Consider the following 20,266-nt stretch of genomic DNA (forward strand, 5'->3'; position numbering starts at 1 on the left):
ATGACCAAGGCAAGCCAATTTCTAAATTGATAATTTCTTTCAATAAGTTTGATGCATAGGGAATCAATCATTGTTGAACGGATTTCTTTTCAATCATTTTAATATTTATACCATAACAGTCTTTAATCAATCATATTGTTATTTTTCATAATAATTCATTTTCATATTCTCTTGTACGCATCAACAAATACACTTCATCAATATCATCATTATTATTATTACCATTTCTTTACATGTAGTACATAAATGAAAATATGATCACTTTTACTGACATACATTTCTTCTGCTAGATTTCATCAATGATTTGATTATAATTAATAGTTGTCAATAATTATTAATTGTGTTTGTGAGTTTAAATTTGTACAATTGGACAATATCTAAGTTTGGTTAATAAGTATGGATACGGTACTTGATGAGAAATTCTCAAATAATGCATAAGAAGGGTTAAATTAAGGGAAGCAAATTGTCATTTTTGATTGAGCTTTCTTTTACTTCTCGCAGGGATTTCATTTTTCTTCCCTTGCCTCAAAATTATTTGAGTTACTTTCTGCACAAAACGATATTATATTTTTTTTCAGCCCTGTGAAGCTTTTCTTATGTACTAGCCCCAAAAATAAAAGTTCACTAAGACCGTTTAGTACAATGTATCAGGTTTAAAAAAATCAATAAGATGGAAAACGCGAACTTTGACAGCTACTCCGTACCACTGGGCAGAGTAAGAAGAAATAATAAATGTTAAGACCACAGAATAGCTTGTGCGAACTCGACGTCTTCTCAAACACCCAGAGGTTTTCAAAGTTTATTCTCTTATACCTTATAATTTGAAACTAAAAGGTTTGTGACTGTTCAAATGATGTAACGTACAGAGCACAAACCTTTAAATCAAATCAAATGCATGTACGATATTTAGAAAATGAAAGAAAAATAGGAATTGATAAAAAAATAGGAATTAATATTGAAATGAAAAATCAAAATTGAATCGTTTATAACATAAAAATGGATCTTAACAGAGAATTCGACTTACTTGCGTTGTGTAGTTATCACGCAGAGTTATAAATTTTGGTACCATTTGCATTTAGTAGCAAAGTAATAATTAGCCATTGCCAGTAGTAAGATGTTTGATTAACATGAACCACACTTTGTTTTTACCGGGTTTTTTTTCGTTTAAGTTTTTTCTTTTATTTTAGATGTACAAATCGGAAGGATCTTAAGTTTATTTTTAATTAGAATTGTTAATTTTTGTTTATTCAATTATGGTCGTATCACATCCAGGCTGATGGAAAATAATTCAAACTTTCACCGGGTCAGTGGCTCAAAAGATGATTGGCTTGTTTTTACATTGGTCGATACAGTAACTAGTGAATCGCTTCAAGAATTTCGGGTACTCTCGTTTGTAAACCGCTCGAAGTACCGATGCTGGAGCCCAACCACCGGGGTTAACTGAAATGAACATCATTTCAAAACCGTGGAAAAAATCACATCGATGCTACAGCTTCGAAAGCTTTATGTAAATTGGTCCGTGGATTTATTCGAAAAACAAGCAAAACTTACTCACCAACAGAACAGTAGGTGATCTTACACGTGATATCGTCCCGAGTGATCGCATTATCTTCTTTTGGTGGGTCTATAAACGTTTGGCAAACTAAACAAACCGTCAGGTAAACTCGAACACACTTTCCTGAATTTGGCTGTAAACAAAAAAAAAAGGTACAAGAGAGAAGAATATCGAGATTTTCTTTGATTGCTCTGAGAGAAAAGTAGTAATTCTTACTGGGTATTCACTGTATTCAGTGCTGTGATTACAAACGATCCATAAATCCAGTGCATCTGGATCCTGGTCATCAGAAACTCTCCGCATATGTGACCAGAATAGAGCATCTCTTTGACTGGCCGGCCATATCCGTTTGTGCGTTTGTAAGAAGACTAAGGTATCTTCGGAAATTTTTTCAACTACCGTCATATCTTCCAAGGTTGCTTCCCACCCACTCCTGTATTCCGGACTGAAGAATATGTTGCAAACTTCGTGCCCGGTTACTCCTTTCACGACATGGCAAGCCTTTAGGGGGTCCACAACAAGACCATCTGCCTCCTCCTCGCGTCTGTACATACGCATATCTCCATCCTCAGCAAACAACTGCCAACCACCAGCTCCTCCAATCCCAAGTCTTGCGTAATGCAATTGTTCGGTAGATACTTTGTCGATCTATAAACCAATTAGTTAACACCCAATTCATTGGACGAAAAAAGCAAACGTTTCAATATGATACACTAAATCAGATCGAGCTCAATATGTTGTACCTCTGGCCAAAGTCTGTGCTTTGCAGCTGGAGTCGTTGGGCTAGTAGGAATGGAGACTACTTTCTGTTTCAACCTATCTCGCAATTGATTCTCTTCATCAATTTTGTCCAAGCCTGTTTCCACAGCATCGTAAAATTCCTCGTCACACAACGTACTATGAGGACCTTCCTGTTGATCAGATGTGATAAATTTCATGGTTTTTAATTGAATCAAGCTACAACTGTATTATGTCTTCGAAAAATTAGGAAAACTATTAGGAGATATCCATGCTGACTAAAGCCATACCAACTGTTGTGAGAAAGTCTTTTTTCTCTTGTCATTTACAAACCATCATATATTGTTTGATAACTCCTATCTCTGACCTTGGATACACTGTACCGTGTATTTACGATCACAAGTCAAACTCGACTTAATACTCAATATGCCCACTAGAGATGAACTACAACCGATCAGGTTTACTTTAAATTCAAACTACACAGAAACACGATCTCATTCAGACATACTAACTTGGCCATCAGAATTCGCAAGATATTACACTCAAACTGAGAATAATCCAACTGAAGCTCCAATTAAAAATAATTTTGTTGATAAACTTGTTGAGCAAGCTCGTATGCAATAGTTGGAAGAAAAAAAAAGATAGTACATATATACATATATATTCTTATCACTGTTCATGCTACAATGTCGGTAAAACAAAGTCCAGTCATTCAACGTGGAAATGTGATATGGTATAATATCGTTAAATATGGAGTTACTTGTTTAATATCGAGAGGTGAAAACAGGTGATGCGTACGTTTCCATTTAATATCTGTCAAAAAAAGCGGGTCACAGCTGTTTGAATTTTTCTATTTTATTTTACTTATGACTCACTCTGAAGAATTTAGTCTTTATTTTCATTTTGCCCATTTTTCTTAGTTGATATTCAGAAACTTGTAGTAAAAAAATCTATCTCTGATGAAAACTACGCACGATTTAAAATGAACTGCCTCTTCCAAACTTTTGGCGTCCACTGAGCCTGATGCATCAAGGTGGACTGAGTCACGAGTAATTGACTAACTGCTATGAAGCTTATGACTTCGCATTGCGCATGTATTGAATGAACGTGACTCTTATTGTTAGCATCCAATGATGTAATATTTAATGGCATTACCTATAAATTATGACACATACTACAAGCTGCTTTTTTTTATCAAAGAGCTAATATTCGCTTGCAAATCCCTAGAGATCTATCAATTATCAATTTTCACATGTTCGATATGCAATCACCCACTGTTCAATGATTTTCCCTGGCAAATTGATAAGCCTGATTAGTGAGCAGATGATTAGAATAGGGATAGGGTCTAATAAGTTCAATCTAAATAGGTCAAGGCATTCCACTCCTTTAGCTGACCTTTTTGTTCAAAGATTTGCGAATTTAGGCTAACTAAAAAAGACAGAGGCACAGTCGGAATCATAATTCAGTAAACTGAAACTTACATGACGAATTGAACTTATATGATAAACGTTCAATTCTTGCATTTCGTTTTCTGAATTCACCGATTTATGACCTTGCATTTCTTTGCATTTCCTTCTGAAAATCCTCTTTATCATCATGGTGGCTAAGGTAATTATCACAGGGAAACGATATGTCAGTGTGAAGATAATTTCTTTTGAAAACAATTTGAAAAATATCTGAATACAGTAAACAAAATACTAATCACGGTATCGATTTATTTTTTATAAATAGGGGGACTCATCAGTATGAATACGAAATTCGAACATTCGTTTCAGTAACACAAATAATTCCAACACATCGTAATCCAAAACAATGACACAAGATAATTAGTATTCACATGAGATAGCAAAGGCTGTTTTCTCTACATACATATAAATGAGTGGAGCAAGAGGTTGGGACATTAATTTGACACACTTTGATGGGGAGTGCGTAATTTCCACCATTCAGTCTGATATTGCAGGTCAAGAATGTATTGTCAAGAATAGTGCGACACTTCAAAAATCCACCATAGAAAATTGCAGGTAATACCCAATTTTGAAAATCAATCTACATTGAACTAATATAACTTGCAAAATCTAGGTACTACTAAAAATAATAACGAGATAACTTCTGGTGAAACTCTTACCTCATAATCGGGTCCTCCATGTATAAGTACGCGGGGCCTTGAGAAATCTTCTCGGGATGCCTGAACCTGTTCCTTCACAGCTTTGTAGTAGAGCTCTTCAACTTTCCTTCGTTTCTCAACTTCTCTCTCCCATCTTCGACGCCACGCATCCTCTCTCTGTGTCATCAGCTCTAGGCAATGTTGAAGAGTTGCTAGGACTCCTTCACTAGTAGCTTTAAACGTAATAGCTTCCCCCTTAAAGTCCACTGACTGTTCAGCTGGATCAAATGCCAAGTCTACTACATCTTCTGCAATGAGGTGACGGGATTTGAAAAACATTGTGACGATCAACTGGTGACAATTGTTATGGTATTCATCCCTCATTTAACTGATATAATATGTCATTACGCTGACCTTTTACTGGTGCAATTTTTGTTCCATCAGCGCAGTTATCAAAATATTTCTGCAATGTATCAGTCTGCTGGACAAGGATATTTTTAAATGTTTCCATTTCTGCAAGCTTCTCCTTTAGCCCTCGAAGGCCTCGTTTACTGAAACTTCCACCACTGGCTGTGGACTGAGTATTTGAGGTGAGGGAAACTGCACTGCCATGACGTTTCAAGCTGTTTTCACTACCATATCCAGATTCAGCCTGACCAAACAAAAAGTGGTAACGGTAAGGATTAGCATCTGATTTGAAAATTTAAACATTATAAGATACAAACAAAATCAAGTCTAATCAGGCCTTATGTTGATAGACAGGCACTAAAGGCTATAGTAAACATAATAGTCCAGAGAATTGCTGAGACATCTTGTTACAATTAAATACTCATGTTTACACATTACCTTATAAGACTTTAAAACATCGACCCATCGTTGTTTCTCCTCAGGGCTATTGGCTCTTAAATACCAAACAAGACAGTCGTTAACAGATACGTCAAATCTGCATTCATCAAACTCATGTGCCTATGCAGAGATGAAAGAACAATCATTGCAAATCAATGTTCTGGTCAATGTAAAGCATAATTTAATGGTCTTGCACCAAAGACATTAAATCCCTTAACATGAATTATGTCAAGATAATAAAGAAGGGATTGCATCTCGTATACCTTGATCATAGCTTTATAAAGGCTGATGGAACCTCGACAGCCAAAACCACTGTCTTGTTCAGATTTGTAATACGAAAGGGTCCCATCTTTTAGCACAATAAAACGTGACTGCCACCCATGAATGTAGTTCGTCCATTTAGATAATATCCCTTGTAACTCTGGCACAACAACACCATCTGATTCCTCGTCTTCCTCTTCTTCGCTGTAGTGGTGAGTGATGACTTTTTCATCGGCCATTTTAAATGTTAAAAATGGTCGCAATTCAGGTGAACATTTACCTCAAGCCTGATCATTCAATAAAACTTGAGGGACTTTTTACATGTCATTTGATCGTCCATATTTGTAAAGGTAGACGTTGCGTTGACATTGCATTACTTATTTATCACATCACCAACCCACTATGAAGAACTTCCCACTACGCAGCTGATATCTAACAATTTTTTACACTTGCCCAGCTTTTCGACGTATTACCATCTCAACGGTATTATTAAAGCAAGGTCTACAATGGACGGTGCCTGCAAAGAATATTCATGTGTAGCTACGTCTGTGAAGTAATGTGTCGTGTCTATGTACCGTTACGACACGACTATGTACTGTGTGTGAATACAATTAAGAGTATATCAGTGAAATGGATTATCCAAGCTTTCAGCATCATGACAAGGATGGCGGTACCGGTCTAATGTTGAAAACTGCTTTCAACATTTCAACATTTGTCGGCCTCAAGTAACGCGGAACATTCAAACTACGTATCTTTTACTGGAAGATGCGGTAGACATGAACGCATTGACTGACGAACGATGAAACGACACATGTATCGTTCGATAATCCACAATGTTTTGAATTTTTAATTAGCATTAGCGTATTTTGGTTCTTTTATTTTCTATAAATCGAGTTCAATAACAGCCCCCTATACATTCCATTACAGATATGGACATTTTCACAGGTCCTTGATTGATTTTCATTTCACTAATGAAATAAAACTCCATCTCAAGAGGGAAGTTTTAGACTGCGAGTTACTTATTGAGCTGGTATGGTCCTCTGGAACTTGAAAAAGAAATTTTTTCGTCAGGGTTTAGAATTTCCCTGCGGGCTAATGTTAAATACTAATCGTAAGTTCTCCTTATGTTAAGTCAATGCTTGTCGATCCAAAGCATTTGCGATGCTAATTTCAAACGAGGACGACTTCCGTCTTGTGCAGAAAAAACTTGGCCACATACATGGTTGGTACACACATGCATACTTATGAGTATGCTGGTAGGTATAAATAAGGATGTACAAAAATGAAATGATAGTTACTTGAAGTCGATTATATTTATACACATATTCAGTTATCATACAATTCTTCATCTGCAAAAAAATGAATCACATGAGACATCGCTAATTTTACCATAATTTATTGCATCGAAGCCTTGCATCTTTGTTTCATGAAACTGAATGAAAATTTCGTGAAAATGAAAATTGCGTATGTCGAACATTGAAACGACCAAAAAAACCAAAATGGAAATTCATAGCATGTTATTTCATTAAATTCATCCCCATATAGGTACTTAAGATTTGCAGCAAACCGGAATGATTCTTTCGCCAGGTTTGCAGCACGGTGCCTTCTTCGGGGCCGTAATTTTCAAAACTCCATCAGCCGATAGGCAAGCTTGAACTTTAGTTACGTCGTTTTGTTCAGGCAATGTGCAGCGTCGGAGGAATTCCCTGGTAACAAGTTGATCTCCGCATTTTTCTTCGTGTTTCGCTTCCACGACGATAACATTTCCGACAGTAGAAACGTGGATTTCGTTGATTGAGTATTGTTGCATGTCAATGGTGAGCTCAAAAGTTGTTTGAAGTGGGCAACATATGGGTTTCGGAGGCGGGCAGCACACTGGTTTTGCCACTGGCTTTGGTGGATTCGGTTTGTAGTGAACGTGAACACAGTTGGGCGTCGCAGACAATACCTCAGTTTTACCCAAGTTCGGGCAAAAATGATGTTCCAGAAGATGAAGAGGCTTCTCGATGTCGGATAGGAGTTCACAGAAGATAGACGGTAGCAGAGCCATTTTTACTGGTTTACTTGAATTTTATCAACAGATGACTTTATTTATTTATTAAGCACTGCTGTGAAGCGGTAGAGCTTTTGATTGGGGAGGATTCGATTTTGATAATTGACTGACGACAACACAATCGGCTCTCCCTTTTATATTGAATCAAGACCAACCGAATTTAGCGGGTAATATTGCGTGGACCGGATGTGCTGGCAACTCTTAAACTATCCTCGGTATCGAACCACTAAGCGATTCATTATTTATAAATATAGAGTACATCTTTAGCCGGTATATTAATAAATTCAATCACGGATGTGACAGTTCTATTTTTAAAACAAAAGTATTTCAATGACTAATTACGATATCTTCATTCGTGATTGCCAAACAAAAATTATTCGCTCATTCTAATCTGCTACACCTGCTGCAGCTGCTGCATACAGACGAATCATAGCTACGTACGAGTAATTATATACGTGATCTTTAAATCCGGATTCAACGCAATCGAATTCCGCTGTCAGGCTAATTGTAGAAAAATTACTCATAACGGCTCAAGGATCTCAAAGTATAATTTTGTTGTACAATTGACGAAGAATAAGTATAAATCATTATATCAATCATTTTTAACTGTGGTGGATTTTCGTCGTTTGAAAATAACCATTCGAATTCAAATTCGGGATGCGCGCTCTCACACAGGAGCGAACGACGATTGAGCAATTGTCATTCCGTCTTCTTTCTGCGTCAACCTCGTGACTAAATTTCTTTAAAAATTGAGATTATTAGCTAGAAATGATCTTAAGTACTTTTTTATTGCAAAACCCAATTGCAAACATCGATATCTCAAACAGAAAGTTTTTAAAAGACTCGTCATATTTCTCGTATATCAGCATGCATCGCACGCAAGTTGTACAAAAATCAAATGTCTACTCTGATGTTTTGTCAATTTTCGAAATTGTCGAAGCTTCTTATTACTGGCAGCTTCCTAATAAATTAATGAACTTATATACTTCTTAATAATCAGTACAGGACACAACGTTCGGGTTTTTTTTTTTAAATATCACTTTCGAGGCATTTGTTGTTAAGCAGATGAATGGAAAATAAGTCTTATTTCTGTGCTCCCCCTTGAATAAGAAGAGGAGTTATAGGAAAAGGCACCAAAGAACAAAAATAAGAAACACCTGCGCTTAGCAATTAATTATTTTGATCAGTCTGTACCGTATTATGAACTGCGGTTCAACGACTCTCAGGTTGGATGCACCGATTCTCATTCTCATTTATATTATTCAAATTCCTCCTACATATTTGCTGTAGTTCGAATAGCATGTATACCGATGTAATACAGATCGTATTCTATCACTTCTTGCTGCAACAATTACACGTCCGGTGTCATCGCCCTAGAGCTTGGCATCTACTTACGTTAAACGCAATGTTCATTCGTGCTGGTTATGAAATTATGAAAATTCTCTCAAATTCAAAACAATTTCAACACATGTTTCTGACAATATCTGCATTCGAACGTACGTAAAATATGCGAATAATACATTCACGTCCCACGCACGCGTCTCTTTAGATGTTTTCAATACCATTATGCGATAATTACACTTATTACGCAATACTAGTATATTCAATATAATTAGATGTGATATAATTATGACTTTATAACTAAATCGAATTATTACGACGATTACGATTGCCCACGCGACTCATCGGCAATATAATATACCTATACTCATAGGTAAGTGTTCGGTATATCATATTCGGTATATGCGGGACCAACCTTGATCACGCCTTAATATACAATATATAAATCACCTATAATAATCACAAAGTTAAAACTTGTGCGATAATGAAATCGCCAATCGTGGCCTATATTAGATATTAAGTCCGTCTTGCATCTATACATTTGTGCTAAAAGTATCTGAATGCGATTGCAGGTCGCACGGTTAAAGATAAGCCAATTTTTCCCATCGTTAGAATGGTTGTTCGTAATTGTGTTTCTTATTATTTTATATTTTTCATTATTTTTTTTTCTCTTACTCGGATCAACTGGGTCTCTCATGACACTCACAGTTTATGTATCGTGTGATATGTAACGTGTATCGGTATCTCGTTAGAAATAATTCGCAAAAAAACTTATGTGTACGTGAATATATACGTTTGTAAATACACTTATAGTATTGTGTAGGCGTTCAGAACACCAAAGATCATGTTTGCAACTCGCGCGTGTCTCTGACAGTCTAGAATCGAATGTGATAGTAAACGTATCTCTCCGCAAAACTTCGTTTCAATTCCTCTTTCGCCTCAATACTTTTTTTCTTCTTCTCTTGCTCTCTAACGTACTAATGAGAATGGTTAATTACATCGACCGTCAACGAGTGCATTCAGGAATGATAATTCACTCTACAACCACCTCGTTTACAGTCATAGTTTGTTAGGTATTCGTCATACCGCTTGTGTTCAAATTTTTCTATTCTGTGTTTTTTTTTTTTTTCTTCTTCTGTTTTATCTCGCATAACTTCGGATTTGAATTTCTTTCGGTAGATTAAATTCTGGGGTCTTTGTGTGGGTCGGATCAAATGTCATCTTTTTATCCCAAAGTCTGCATTTCATATTCGAATTCAGTGAGTTCCGTTGATTATTCTTATTCATATTTGCGATGTGTGTGAAATAGTGTAGTGAATCACTGTGAACCTGAAACTGTGACAGCACAGATACATCGAACCATCTCCGGAAACGGTAGACTTCGTTTCTGATCCAGACGAGAAAATACTGTAAATATAATCAATCAATTAATTAATTCGTTCGTTGATTATTCACACCTAATTCGGATCGTTCGAAACGTGCAGAGGGTCACCGCGATTTGCGCCGCACACTAATCTGCAATACAGGATATTTCCGTTGAATGTATTAAATTATGCAAATGGGAGTAATACGTGCGTGTGACGTGACGACACGAATTTCGAACGATCGTGTAGATGAACCTACAATAATTCTATTCTTTATGGTAGCGCATCATCCAAATGTGTTCGTTAAGCCTGGACCTGTATGACGTAATCGCGCAACTTTTGAGTGTTCAGATGTCCGATCGTCGATGTTTAAAATTCATAGTCACCTATTCGATGACACAACGTCCTTGCCGTTCGAATTATGAAATTTTTAAGCGTACAGGTATTCAGTTTTTCGTCTCAATGACTGCAAGCTCGACTTTTATTTTCAGGCGAACGCTGACAGGTAATCATGCAACGAAGAGTCAGATGGGTGGTTGAAGTCAACGACGAACCGCTGCAAAATGTTCCAGTCGACGAACAAATTTCAATCACAAAAGGTGATTATAAAAATGAATGTTAATAAATTTGACGTTACGTCGCGTCGTTCTTATAACGTAACGTACGATGCGGTTTAGATTTTATTCTCGTTGCTCTTCAGCCCTTGGACCGAAATTCGTTCTCGAGCGATAAATTCTACCCCTGTATAACGTGTACCGCGCTCTCGAGCGCCATAATCTTCGGAATCTTATGGTTTCCTACCATTTCTCATACCGCTTTAGGTGTAATACATACGTGCAGTTTATATTGCGGATATAATATAGTTGACAGATATTATGGCATTGTCGTCGTCGTCGCCGCAACATTACCACTTATCAACCAAAGGAACAATAATTTCAAATACGTGTTTTATAATCCTACATGTGCGGTTGCACGGGTTTATCTTTAAAAGGCTCTTGTTCGATATTTTTCACAGTTTCTGGAAAACTAACGCGATAATGAGGGACGATAGTTGTGTAAGTATCTGAAAATATGCGATTATAACTGTAGTTTCTATTCAATTCCAAGGTGCAAAGTGCAGGTGCAAATGGTCGCTACAATTCAACTCTGCTAGGTGGCGTTTTGAAAAATGATTTTCCCGTAGTCGAAAAAGGATCCTTAAAAGGATAGGTCGGGGACGATTCGCTCAATTGGCATCGCTTCTCGGCTCCTGTAGCTAAGATCAAAGTGTAGTATCTGTTCTTATCAGCTTAATATCTGATACGCTCCCCATTGGGGGGCCGGAATATTAAACTGCTTTTTGAGAACAGACCGGGTGTCTGGGGCTCGCTCCGATCCGGTCAACGGTTGGCTCGACATTGCACTACAGTCGAGATCGGCCGAATTTGGTAAATCAAACATAACACTCATCGATTACTATTAAGTAGATCATCTTTGCGATAATCATGATCTAATAGTCTTGGCGGAGGATAGGAATCACGTCGATAATCTTTGAAAGAGTAACGACAACCCCTACTCTAGTTACACTCCTTCATCCGTTGGGACCGAAAAGTAGTGGAAAACTTGTACGTAGTGAAATATTCAATGCTGGGAGTCGATGCCGTCGACGTCGTTCCCGATAACCAGTCGTCTAGCTCGAGTGCGACGGCGCCTGGTATCGCGAACACGCATGGCATTCCGGCGTCGAATACTTTGGCAGTTTTGCAATGTGCGGCGTTGGTCGTGGACGGACGTTCGTCCAGTCTTTGATTTTATCTGTTACCTGATTACCGTGGTTAATTTTATGCGATCGCCTCGACAATTAGTCATCTAAAAATAACGCGCGTCACACGCGGTGTAACATGTCGATGTAACTGCAGTAATTGATCCGACAAATTACCAAATGCAATTGATCGAACAACTTTCGTTTGTTCCCGCGTGAACTCCAAAAATTTAAATAGCATCCCCCGCCGAGCTCGGGCTCGCTAAAATCACACCCTTAAATTTTCGAACAAATTTTCTGATCTGCTACGCGGGATTGAAATAACTCGCGTCCTGAATTCTCAAAAAGGAATAGCCACTTAATCCTGCGAATATAAATCAGCCCTTATTTTCCGCCCTAGTCAGCTCGCAGGGATGAAAAATCGTAACTGCTTAAGCCGAGCGTGGGTCTCGTGTAACTGGGAGCTATGCCCCTTCTTTTACTTCTTTAATCTCTTTTTCATATGTTTCAAATTAAACCTTTGAAGAGTCTAGGCAAGGTCAGTAGCTAGCTCGAGTTCTCTATGAGATTATAAAATGAATAAATTTTAGAAATAGAGCGAAATAAAGGAGCTTGTACATGAGATTATCATCTCGAGTGGAAACAGAAAACGACCGGACGCTGCAGACGCACCGTGCTCGGGTTTGAGGGTAGAAAATAAAACTTTCAACTACCGGATACTGATTGTGAGGGGAATATATTCTCACGGCTGACCAAATTCGTTGTCGTGTAATGAAAAAATTTCGCACCTGACAATCGATAGTTCGATGAATTTTTTTTTCTCTATTTGCAACCTGATCCCCTGATTAAATTCCAATCAGCGGCACTCGTGCGCCTTCGTATTCTCCTTTTTTGTTTCCTCTCAACACTTTAAAAAACATTGAAGGTTTCGTTTCGAAGTTAAATAAATATTTCACGTACCGCGTTTAGCGACAGCTGTCGACGAGTGGGTTTTGTGTATACTATAAACGTGTAGGGGAAATGTGAAAAAAAAAGGGAATAGGTGAAAGAGGAAGAGGATTTTTCCGGCCCGCACGATGGATGACGACATTTGTAAGTAAATAACCCGCATTTTTCAGGGTACATCGTGCCCCTACCTCCGTCACATGTTTCTCTTCTTTCCTCGGCCTTCTTTCGTCCCGCTTCTTTTTCCACGTTTCCCATGATATGAAATGAAGGTTTTCGACACGGATAACACGTACATAATCCTATCTCCAAACTCGAACGGCGAACGGACTGCAGCGTGGAATATTTCATAAAGAGAAGAAATTGGATTCTCTCATATCCCTTTTTTTCTAGCTTTCATGATGATGATGATGATCTAGATTTGAAAGATGAGTGAGAGAAAAAAGAAACAATAGGTCACGTATGCAGAAAATTTGCGATCGGTAGATCTCCATTAGCCAATAGTTCCTCTTTTGTATTGTACACTTGTATACCCATAAATAATTTATTCTATCGTACCTAATTATCGTATTCATGAGTAAAATAACTTGGGGATGACTCATATTTTCTCTACATACTTCGGTGTTGAAGAATATCGTAAAGTTTGACGAGAAAGAGAGAGAGAAAAGAGAGAGAAATATTCAGGTCGGTATGCAAGAATATATATATATATATATATATATATATATATGTATATGATAATAATGCATCGAGTGAACGTAAAGTTGAACATTTCTTACAAAAATCGAGGATATCGATACATGATCCATTTCGGTGATACTCATTATATCTGGTTGCGTTATATAATTCTGCATCGCGGTAAGAAAAAGAAAAAATAGTTAAAAAAAAAGAAACTTTATATCTCCTACAATAAGAATTGTGCTTTTCATTCGCTGATAACGAGCAGGCTCGCCAAAAAATACTTTCATGCAGTTCTACAATGTACATGAATCTTTCGAGGTCTTTTTACGGGCACAGTATTTCGAAAAATGAAGAAAAAAATAACGAAAAATAAAATCTATGAATATATAAATCTAAAATTTATAAATTCATTTTATGAATCTAAGTATACCACATAGGCTGCGCGATGTGCGTTATAGTTTTTATTACACGATTGGTACAGGGGGAAGAGGGGGAGAATCGCGTTTGATTTGTGAAGTTTATACGCGAGGTCCGCTGTTACGAGTTTAAACACAATATAAGAGTGTTACTCTACTCGTAGATCGAGAGCGACAAATAATACAACAATCTTATCTCAAAATATATTAACCGCATATACGAATCGACGTGCTCCGCTATCCGCAACGGCGCGCTGAAATTTTAATCAGTTTTCGAACGCTCGTCACGAAAAACAGTCAATTCGCACAATATCGGCCAAAAATTTTCGACCTTTTTGAATTCGCTACGTCTCCGGAAAAATTATAATACACATATAACCTACGTTACACAGCGTACACCTCTACACCGTGATCATTAAAATCTCGAAAAAACTCTCCTCAGATATACATGATATAAAAATATTTCCCATCTTCCCATCTTAATTAGGACGACGAGTTTCAAGTGCAAGTAATTTTGGGTTTTTTTCTCTCTACTTATGTTAACTCTTGAAAAAGTGTCATTATAACTTATGTTCAGCGGAGGTATATAATTATACTAATTTTTATTTTCTTCTCCTCCCTTCGGTCAGTGTTTCACGGCAAAAAAAAAAAAGAAAGAAAAAAAAAAAACGGTTTCTCGATTAATATAAGGGCATCGGAGAAATAATCGCGTGAAATACATAAGTATACATGCATATGTTCGTATGCACAGTTCGTTCGAGATCATAAAACGGAATAAAGTGCAGTTATTAATCGGAAGATTGTGTAATTATTAAACATCGTCGACATGTTTTCAAAGAAATTAAACTTTCAACAGGCGTTGGATATCGTCAGGGCTAATTGGCGACGTAAGTAACCAATACGTGTTCACAGACTAATTATAATATTCCATTTTTCAAGCCATCGTCGATCAGCGTATGCGGTCGCGCGAATGATTTGCAAAAAATAAAAAACTAAATGAGGAGAAAGAGGAAGAGAAAGAAAAAAATGGGGAAAAAATTCCGTGTCCTTCTTCGGTTTCGCACATTTATGTATTTTATTAAATGCAGTCGCACATACGTATGTACGTGTTGATATACACTTACAGAGAGTGTGCGAAAGGGGATGAACAGGAAGAAAACAATATTACGGAGCCAATTCGCGTCGTTCTTTTTTGTACACCGCGTGCAAATGTTTCATTTTCCCATACCGAACACACTCACGATCCCTCGGATGCGCTCGTACACGTATATATATAGATATCATACAAATTCGTAAAAAACACGTACAGGCATATGGGTATACACGGTATGTATAATAAATGCGATGGTCAAAGGCTGTGGAAAAAGTTAGACGCTAATTGAAAATGCTCTTTATTCCACTGCACCAGAAACGATGTTGCAGTGGGAGAAAAAAGGAGATGGGATTAAAAACCTACACGAAAATAAGAGGAGAAATTTAGAGAGGGATGGACGTATTTCCATGTTCGAAGGGCTTTGACCGCGTCATATGTGGTGATGTTCATCGGACCCTTTGAATGAAAATTATTGTTATACGTTACAGAGATACCAGCTCTCGCGTGCAATATATGAGCGACAAAATGGCGTAATGCATTTTTTGGGCTAAAACGAGCAGATGAGATTATCATTGTCGCATCATCGTATGGGAATACCGGGCGCGCATGGGCATCGCGTGTTTAATAATCGAGGATACTTTTTATTGTCTCATCGTTAGAATCAATTAGAGCAATAAACGTGTGTATCAACGTATCGCGTAGGTACACGCGACAAACATCATTCGAAAATTCGATGTGTGCGTGAATTTAGAAGAGAGTAAAATATAACATTCATCTAGCAGGAAGACTGCCGCCGCCGTTGAGATGTGGGCATTTAGTTTGTTACCATTATTATTATCAAACTTACACACTCACTCTATGGTGCACACATCTCGTACGGTATGTGAAAGGGGAGAGTGTATTAGGACCAATATAAACCACATCAGATCTTGTTAAGCTTTTAGACGGTCATCAACTAAAGAGCGTCGTAGGGTATTGAAGTCTGAGTTATTTAAAAGCGCTATTGAATTGTTGGGTACAATGTACCATAACTATGCTGTATATATATACGTGTATATAAACCTTCCACCGCAATGGCGATGCGTGCTATGCGCTTTTTTTTTATTCAATTTTTTTTATCCTACAACTTTTTAACTCAATCCACTTGCGAAATTCATCCCATATGCGCGTATACGTCTGCAATTCAACGGACGAGGAGAGAAGAATTCAATACCGCAGCTATGTTCTGTCGTGAAATTTTGAAAATTGTATACATATCTTGCACGGGTATGCACTTTCATCTCGTGGATTAATTCACGAATTGACGATGCCGTGTTGAGCTTTTTTTTCGCTTCGTTTTCCATTTCTTTATTTCAGATATTTCTTCAGCGTTGCATCAGATGCAAGAACGGTGGGACATTTTTACGCTATTTTCGTGCACAATTACACTGAGTCGGCACTCTTATGTATACCACCTAGAATGATTATTTTAGAGCCTCCCGCAACATCGAGCTCGTTACTCCTCTAAGCTCACGTGCTCACGGGCTACGTGTACTACATGGATTTAGGTACATGGTAGATATACGTACATACATACACCGTGAAGTGCAGACGTTAGAATTTAATATAACAGCCCCGCGAAAACCACCGTTTATTATGGTAGTGAGGTGGAGAAGGAGTTTTCTACCCGAGTATAAAATTGATAAAAGAAAAAAAAAAAACGGAGAAAAGAAAATGGTCGAAAAATATATTCGTCGAAATATTTTCACCGCAAACACGTGTGTGGATACCCAGGATGAATATGTGGTACATAACATACACGCGTACGATATTTCTATGAATTTATAAACGAGCATCGTAGATTTTGGCAGCGGGCGTCGGGGTCGTCGCTCACTACCCTTCGCCTTCCGGTTGAATTACGTACGTATCGGAATTTTAAAGTTTCAAGAATTCTCGATGCACGAATTTCACGTCCCGGTATAGGCGGGTGAATTTAGCAACGGTACATTTATCGTTACGACGATAAAAAGGAAATAAAAAAAAACAAAAATTCACCCGCGAATATGCGAGAACCTATACACGTACGCTGTCGGGTACATGGAGGGTTTATGTCCACTATAAACGTTAGATATGTACCTCGACCGTGTATACCGTATACCGTCTTTCGGAAGATATTAAAAGACACGCGTTCGAACTGACGCGTTTTTTTTTTTTACTAGGTTTTTAGGGAAGGGTGAAATTATCGGTCCAGCGGGATGAACGTGCACGTATGCACGTTGCCGGGCAATTGTTTTATTTTTTTTTCTTTGGATTTCCTGTACAAATTAAAAACATTCTCACGCCGTGTGGATGATTGTATGTTGGTACATGAATCGATGAAAAGTATCGATAACCTTTTGTGGGAAGTATAGATATCCATTAGCTCACTATCGACCGCAAATATTTGCATCGAGCCGGTATACATAATCTGCACTTTTCTCTATTTCTATCTCACTTGACTCGCGCAAAGTATCAAATATCTGCATGCGCAATGACTATTATACAATATTCGCTACGGTCAGCTATTGTTTATTAATTTTTTTCTCTCAATAAAATCTAATACCTAGAGGTGTTCGTTTGGCAAATTTTCTTTGACTTTGACGTACGCACGTTATCGATATTCGTTTCAGACGCAGGTGGTTAGACGATCACACGACAGATCCGATCGTTCATCGCAGCGAGTCAAATGATTCCCTCGGTTGGCTTTTTACCTCGAAATTTCGAATAACTTCCTCGCCAGATCCGATCGATCGGTGTTCGCGCAGCGAATCGAAGACCCTTCCAATGATTGAAGTGAAGTAACGTTGAATGTTACGTGTGCTTTTATTTTATCAGAGTCACAGCCACGCGAATTACGAACCCTTGTAAGCCATGGTTACATTGATTTCAACAAAAAAATTATCTCCCTACAAAGGAACCCTGGAGTTCCAGCGGTTTCAATCATCCCGTATAGTACGTATACATCGTATCTATGAGTGACGTCAACGACCGCGATGTTCATTCATGAATTTAGAATCGCGCGCTTTTTTCATCTCTTTTCCACAAAATCCACTTTCTCTCGAAAATTCCACGCTCGACTTTTCCAAGTCAAATATATCCCGTACAGTGAAATGCGCCGCTACGTTCTTACGTACCAAACCACTGCCACGGCATTTCAGGGGTCCGGCTCGGCGGCCGAAAATTCTATTCACCGATCTCGGAGCATCCACGCCTCCTCCGTGTCCCTGACATGAAATAATATCTGTTATACGTACCTACCTGTGAATCAGGATTTCGGTGCGCCGCAGGATAACCGGCAGCAGCTCGAACTTCGAGGCCTTGGCGCTTAGGCGCTAGAAAGGGATAAGAAAAGGAAAATGAAAAATAAAAAAAAAGAGCCAGAAGTGCATACAGGGGCTCGGGCACTGGGGGTCCATTCTGACCAAGATCTTCCGTCTCGCTCGTGAGACTCGCGGTCTTATTGTCCAGCGGAGATCGTCTGGGTCCCCATCCTGCGGCCTGCGGGTCTCGTCGTTCCCCCACTCCGAGTTTATCTTCCCTAGGTACCGTGGGTTTTAATATACCGGGCGTTCACTTTACTTCGCTCGCACTCCTCAGTGTTATCCGGAGATTCCAAAGCAAACCGACCGAACAACCGTACGTGTACGAAAGCAACCAAACGACGAACAGTGAACGGTTTTACTTGGCGTCAGACGCCCCGTGCGACCGTCCGCGCCTGTGCTGCGCCTGTTTTTATACATGGCGACCGATAAATAGTGATTACACGGGTGGTTGGTGTTAGTAATTCTGTCTGACGAAACGAAAAAAATAATAAGAAATTCGTACAAGGGCGTCCCGAGTGGACGAGGAATGCGGTGCTGGAAGTTGGGACTGTGCCCCATGTGCGCTATCGACGAACGTCCGATCCGCGAAGATTATTGATCGAAGATTTTTCACGGGCAATCAATCGATCGATCGGCCATGTGAGATCGTACCGCTGCGGTTTCTCTGCAGTTCTCGTTCTCTACTCCGAATACAAGTTGCACCGCACGAGCGAACGAACGAACGAACGAACGTAGGCGCCGAGTTATCCGTTAATAATTACTACACATCCCATCGGCTTGACTTTCGTGCACCGAGATACGCTATTTATCGTAAGACTCCGATGCAGCGTATTACGCGCATAATACTTACATACGTTGAGCGAGAAGGTGTGTACAGATAACAGCAGAGTTGACAGTGGTGTGCCGGGAGGGCCTTCGTCGGACGATCAACAAGTGGCGTGGGCGCCGTATTCTCGTTAGTGTTGTACTCTCGGTGCGCGACGTTGGGTACGTAAGGTACGCGACTGTACGTTGAAAGTTTTGCTTTTGAATACGAGAAGTGAAAACGAGAAGATATTTCATTTTCCATAGCTGCTATGCTTCAGCGTCATCGGACTACGGGGGACTTTGGGTACATGTGTCGCTGCAGGTGTGCGTCGGTGTCTGTCACATTCGGTGATTTTTTTCCTACTTTTTTCGGTATTCTCATAGCATCTGTGAGTGAAATTTCGTGCGGTGTTGATCCGAAATAAATTCCGTTATGTCGTTCGATTCACGAGAAATTTCAGAATTAAAATCAACCGAATATTCTACGTGAAGATAAAGTTATCCGTGTCTTTTTAATGCTATCGATGTAACTAACAAGTACTGTGTGATAGGAAGTGCAGCTGTAATATTATTTCGGCTTGATTTGTGGTCGGTGTGCAGTTTTCTGTTTTAACGATACTCAAATGATCGTTATATCACGTGTTATTGAAAGTATTAATATATTATCTTAAACATCAATTGGAATATCAGTGTCTTACGATAAATTTCGTCATTGGATTAAAACTGTACGGAGTCGGCTGGATCAGTTTCTCTAGAACACAAGATGGAGGTCGTCTATATAGGTATACCCCACACAACGACTCTCTTTAATCACACACACATATACATATATATATATATATACCCCGCTCATTACCGCTATTACTTTTTACTGAAAAATATTCCTTCGTAGAGAAGTTTCATATTAGTCATAAATTTTAACCGTGCCCCATACACGCGTAATTATATATTGTCATTTACGAAGATAGAATTATTATCGC

The 20,266-nt window shown here is 38.6% G+C and overlaps 3 protein-coding genes and 1 non-coding gene across 10 annotated transcripts in view; 2 read left to right on the plus strand and 2 right to left on the minus strand.

The window, feature by feature from the left end:
• Positions 1-82: 82 nt before the first annotated feature.
• LOC105690638 (ceramide transfer protein) lies at positions 83-6,024 on the minus strand. 2 transcript variants are annotated; one of them, XM_012408620.3, is made up of 8 exons: positions 5,507-6,024; positions 5,244-5,363; positions 4,812-5,049; positions 4,419-4,705; positions 2,299-2,466; positions 1,772-2,203; positions 1,556-1,688; positions 83-1,440 (listed from the first exon to the last, which is right to left on the minus strand). In XM_012408620.3, exons 1-8 carry the CDS (start codon positions 5,741-5,743, stop codon positions 1,313-1,315), a joined length of 1,743 nt encoding a protein of 580 aa, XP_012264043.1. In that variant the 5' UTR covers positions 5,744-6,024; the 3' UTR covers positions 83-1,312. The 2 variants fall into 2 exon arrangements, with proteins under 2 accessions (XP_012264043.1, XP_020710668.1); XM_020855009.2 differs by lacking the exons at positions 4,419-4,705; positions 4,812-5,049; positions 5,244-5,363; positions 5,507-6,024 and adding an exon at positions 3,169-3,797.
• A 768-nt stretch (positions 6,025-6,792) lies between these two features.
• Positions 6,793-7,681, minus strand: LOC105690499 (protein lethal(2)essential for life-like). Its single transcript, XM_012408292.3, has one exon. The coding sequence runs from the start codon at positions 7,552-7,554 to the stop codon at positions 7,054-7,056; it is 501 nt and encodes a 166-aa protein (XP_012263715.1). The 5' UTR covers positions 7,555-7,681; the 3' UTR covers positions 6,793-7,053.
• A 2,082-nt stretch (positions 7,682-9,763) lies between these two features.
• The window catches only part of LOC105690503 (dystrophin, isoforms A/C/F/G/H-like), a 231,919-nt gene continuing 221,416 nt past the window's right edge, over positions 9,764-20,266 (plus strand). Inside the window, exons 1-2 of one of the 6 annotated variants that reach the window (XM_048656447.1) lie at positions 9,764-10,307; positions 10,754-10,861. In XM_048656447.1, the coding sequence (XP_048512404.1) occupies positions 10,774-10,861 (88 nt within the window). In that variant the 5' untranslated portion in view covers positions 9,764-10,307; positions 10,754-10,773. Of the gene's footprint in view, positions 10,308-10,753; positions 10,862-14,698; positions 14,933-18,781; positions 20,069-20,266 lie in introns of those variants that run through there. The other 5 variants (XM_048656451.1, XM_048656450.1, XM_020854955.2 and 2 more) reach the window with 5 other exon arrangements.
• Positions 11,497-11,690, plus strand: LOC112694854. Its single transcript, XR_003150219.2, has one exon. It is a non-coding gene; the product is annotated as a U2 spliceosomal RNA (small nuclear RNA).

This window comes from Athalia rosae, chromosome 6 (genome assembly GCF_917208135.1).
Source record: "Athalia rosae chromosome 6, iyAthRosa1.1, whole genome shotgun sequence".
NCBI lineage: Eukaryota > Metazoa > Arthropoda > Insecta > Hymenoptera > Athaliidae > Athalia > Athalia rosae.

Excerpts from the sequence above, each read along its gene's own strand:
- LOC105690499 (XM_012408292.3), bottom strand. The coding sequence starts at position 7,554 with ATGGCTCTGCTACCGTCTATCTTCTGTGAACTCCTATCCGACATCGAG.
- LOC105690638 (XM_012408620.3), bottom strand. The coding sequence starts at position 5,743 with ATGGCCGATGAAAAAGTCATCACTCACCACTACAGCGAAGAAGAGGAA. Across the intron at positions 4,706-4,811 it reads AAAAATTGCACCAGTAAAAG|AAGATGTAGTAGACTTGGCA; the intron begins GTCAGCGTAATG and ends ACCTCATTGCAG. Across the intron at positions 1,441-1,555 it reads GATCACCTACTGTTCTGTTG|TTAACCCCGGTGGTTGGGCT; the intron begins GTGAGTAAGTTT and ends TGTTCATTTCAG.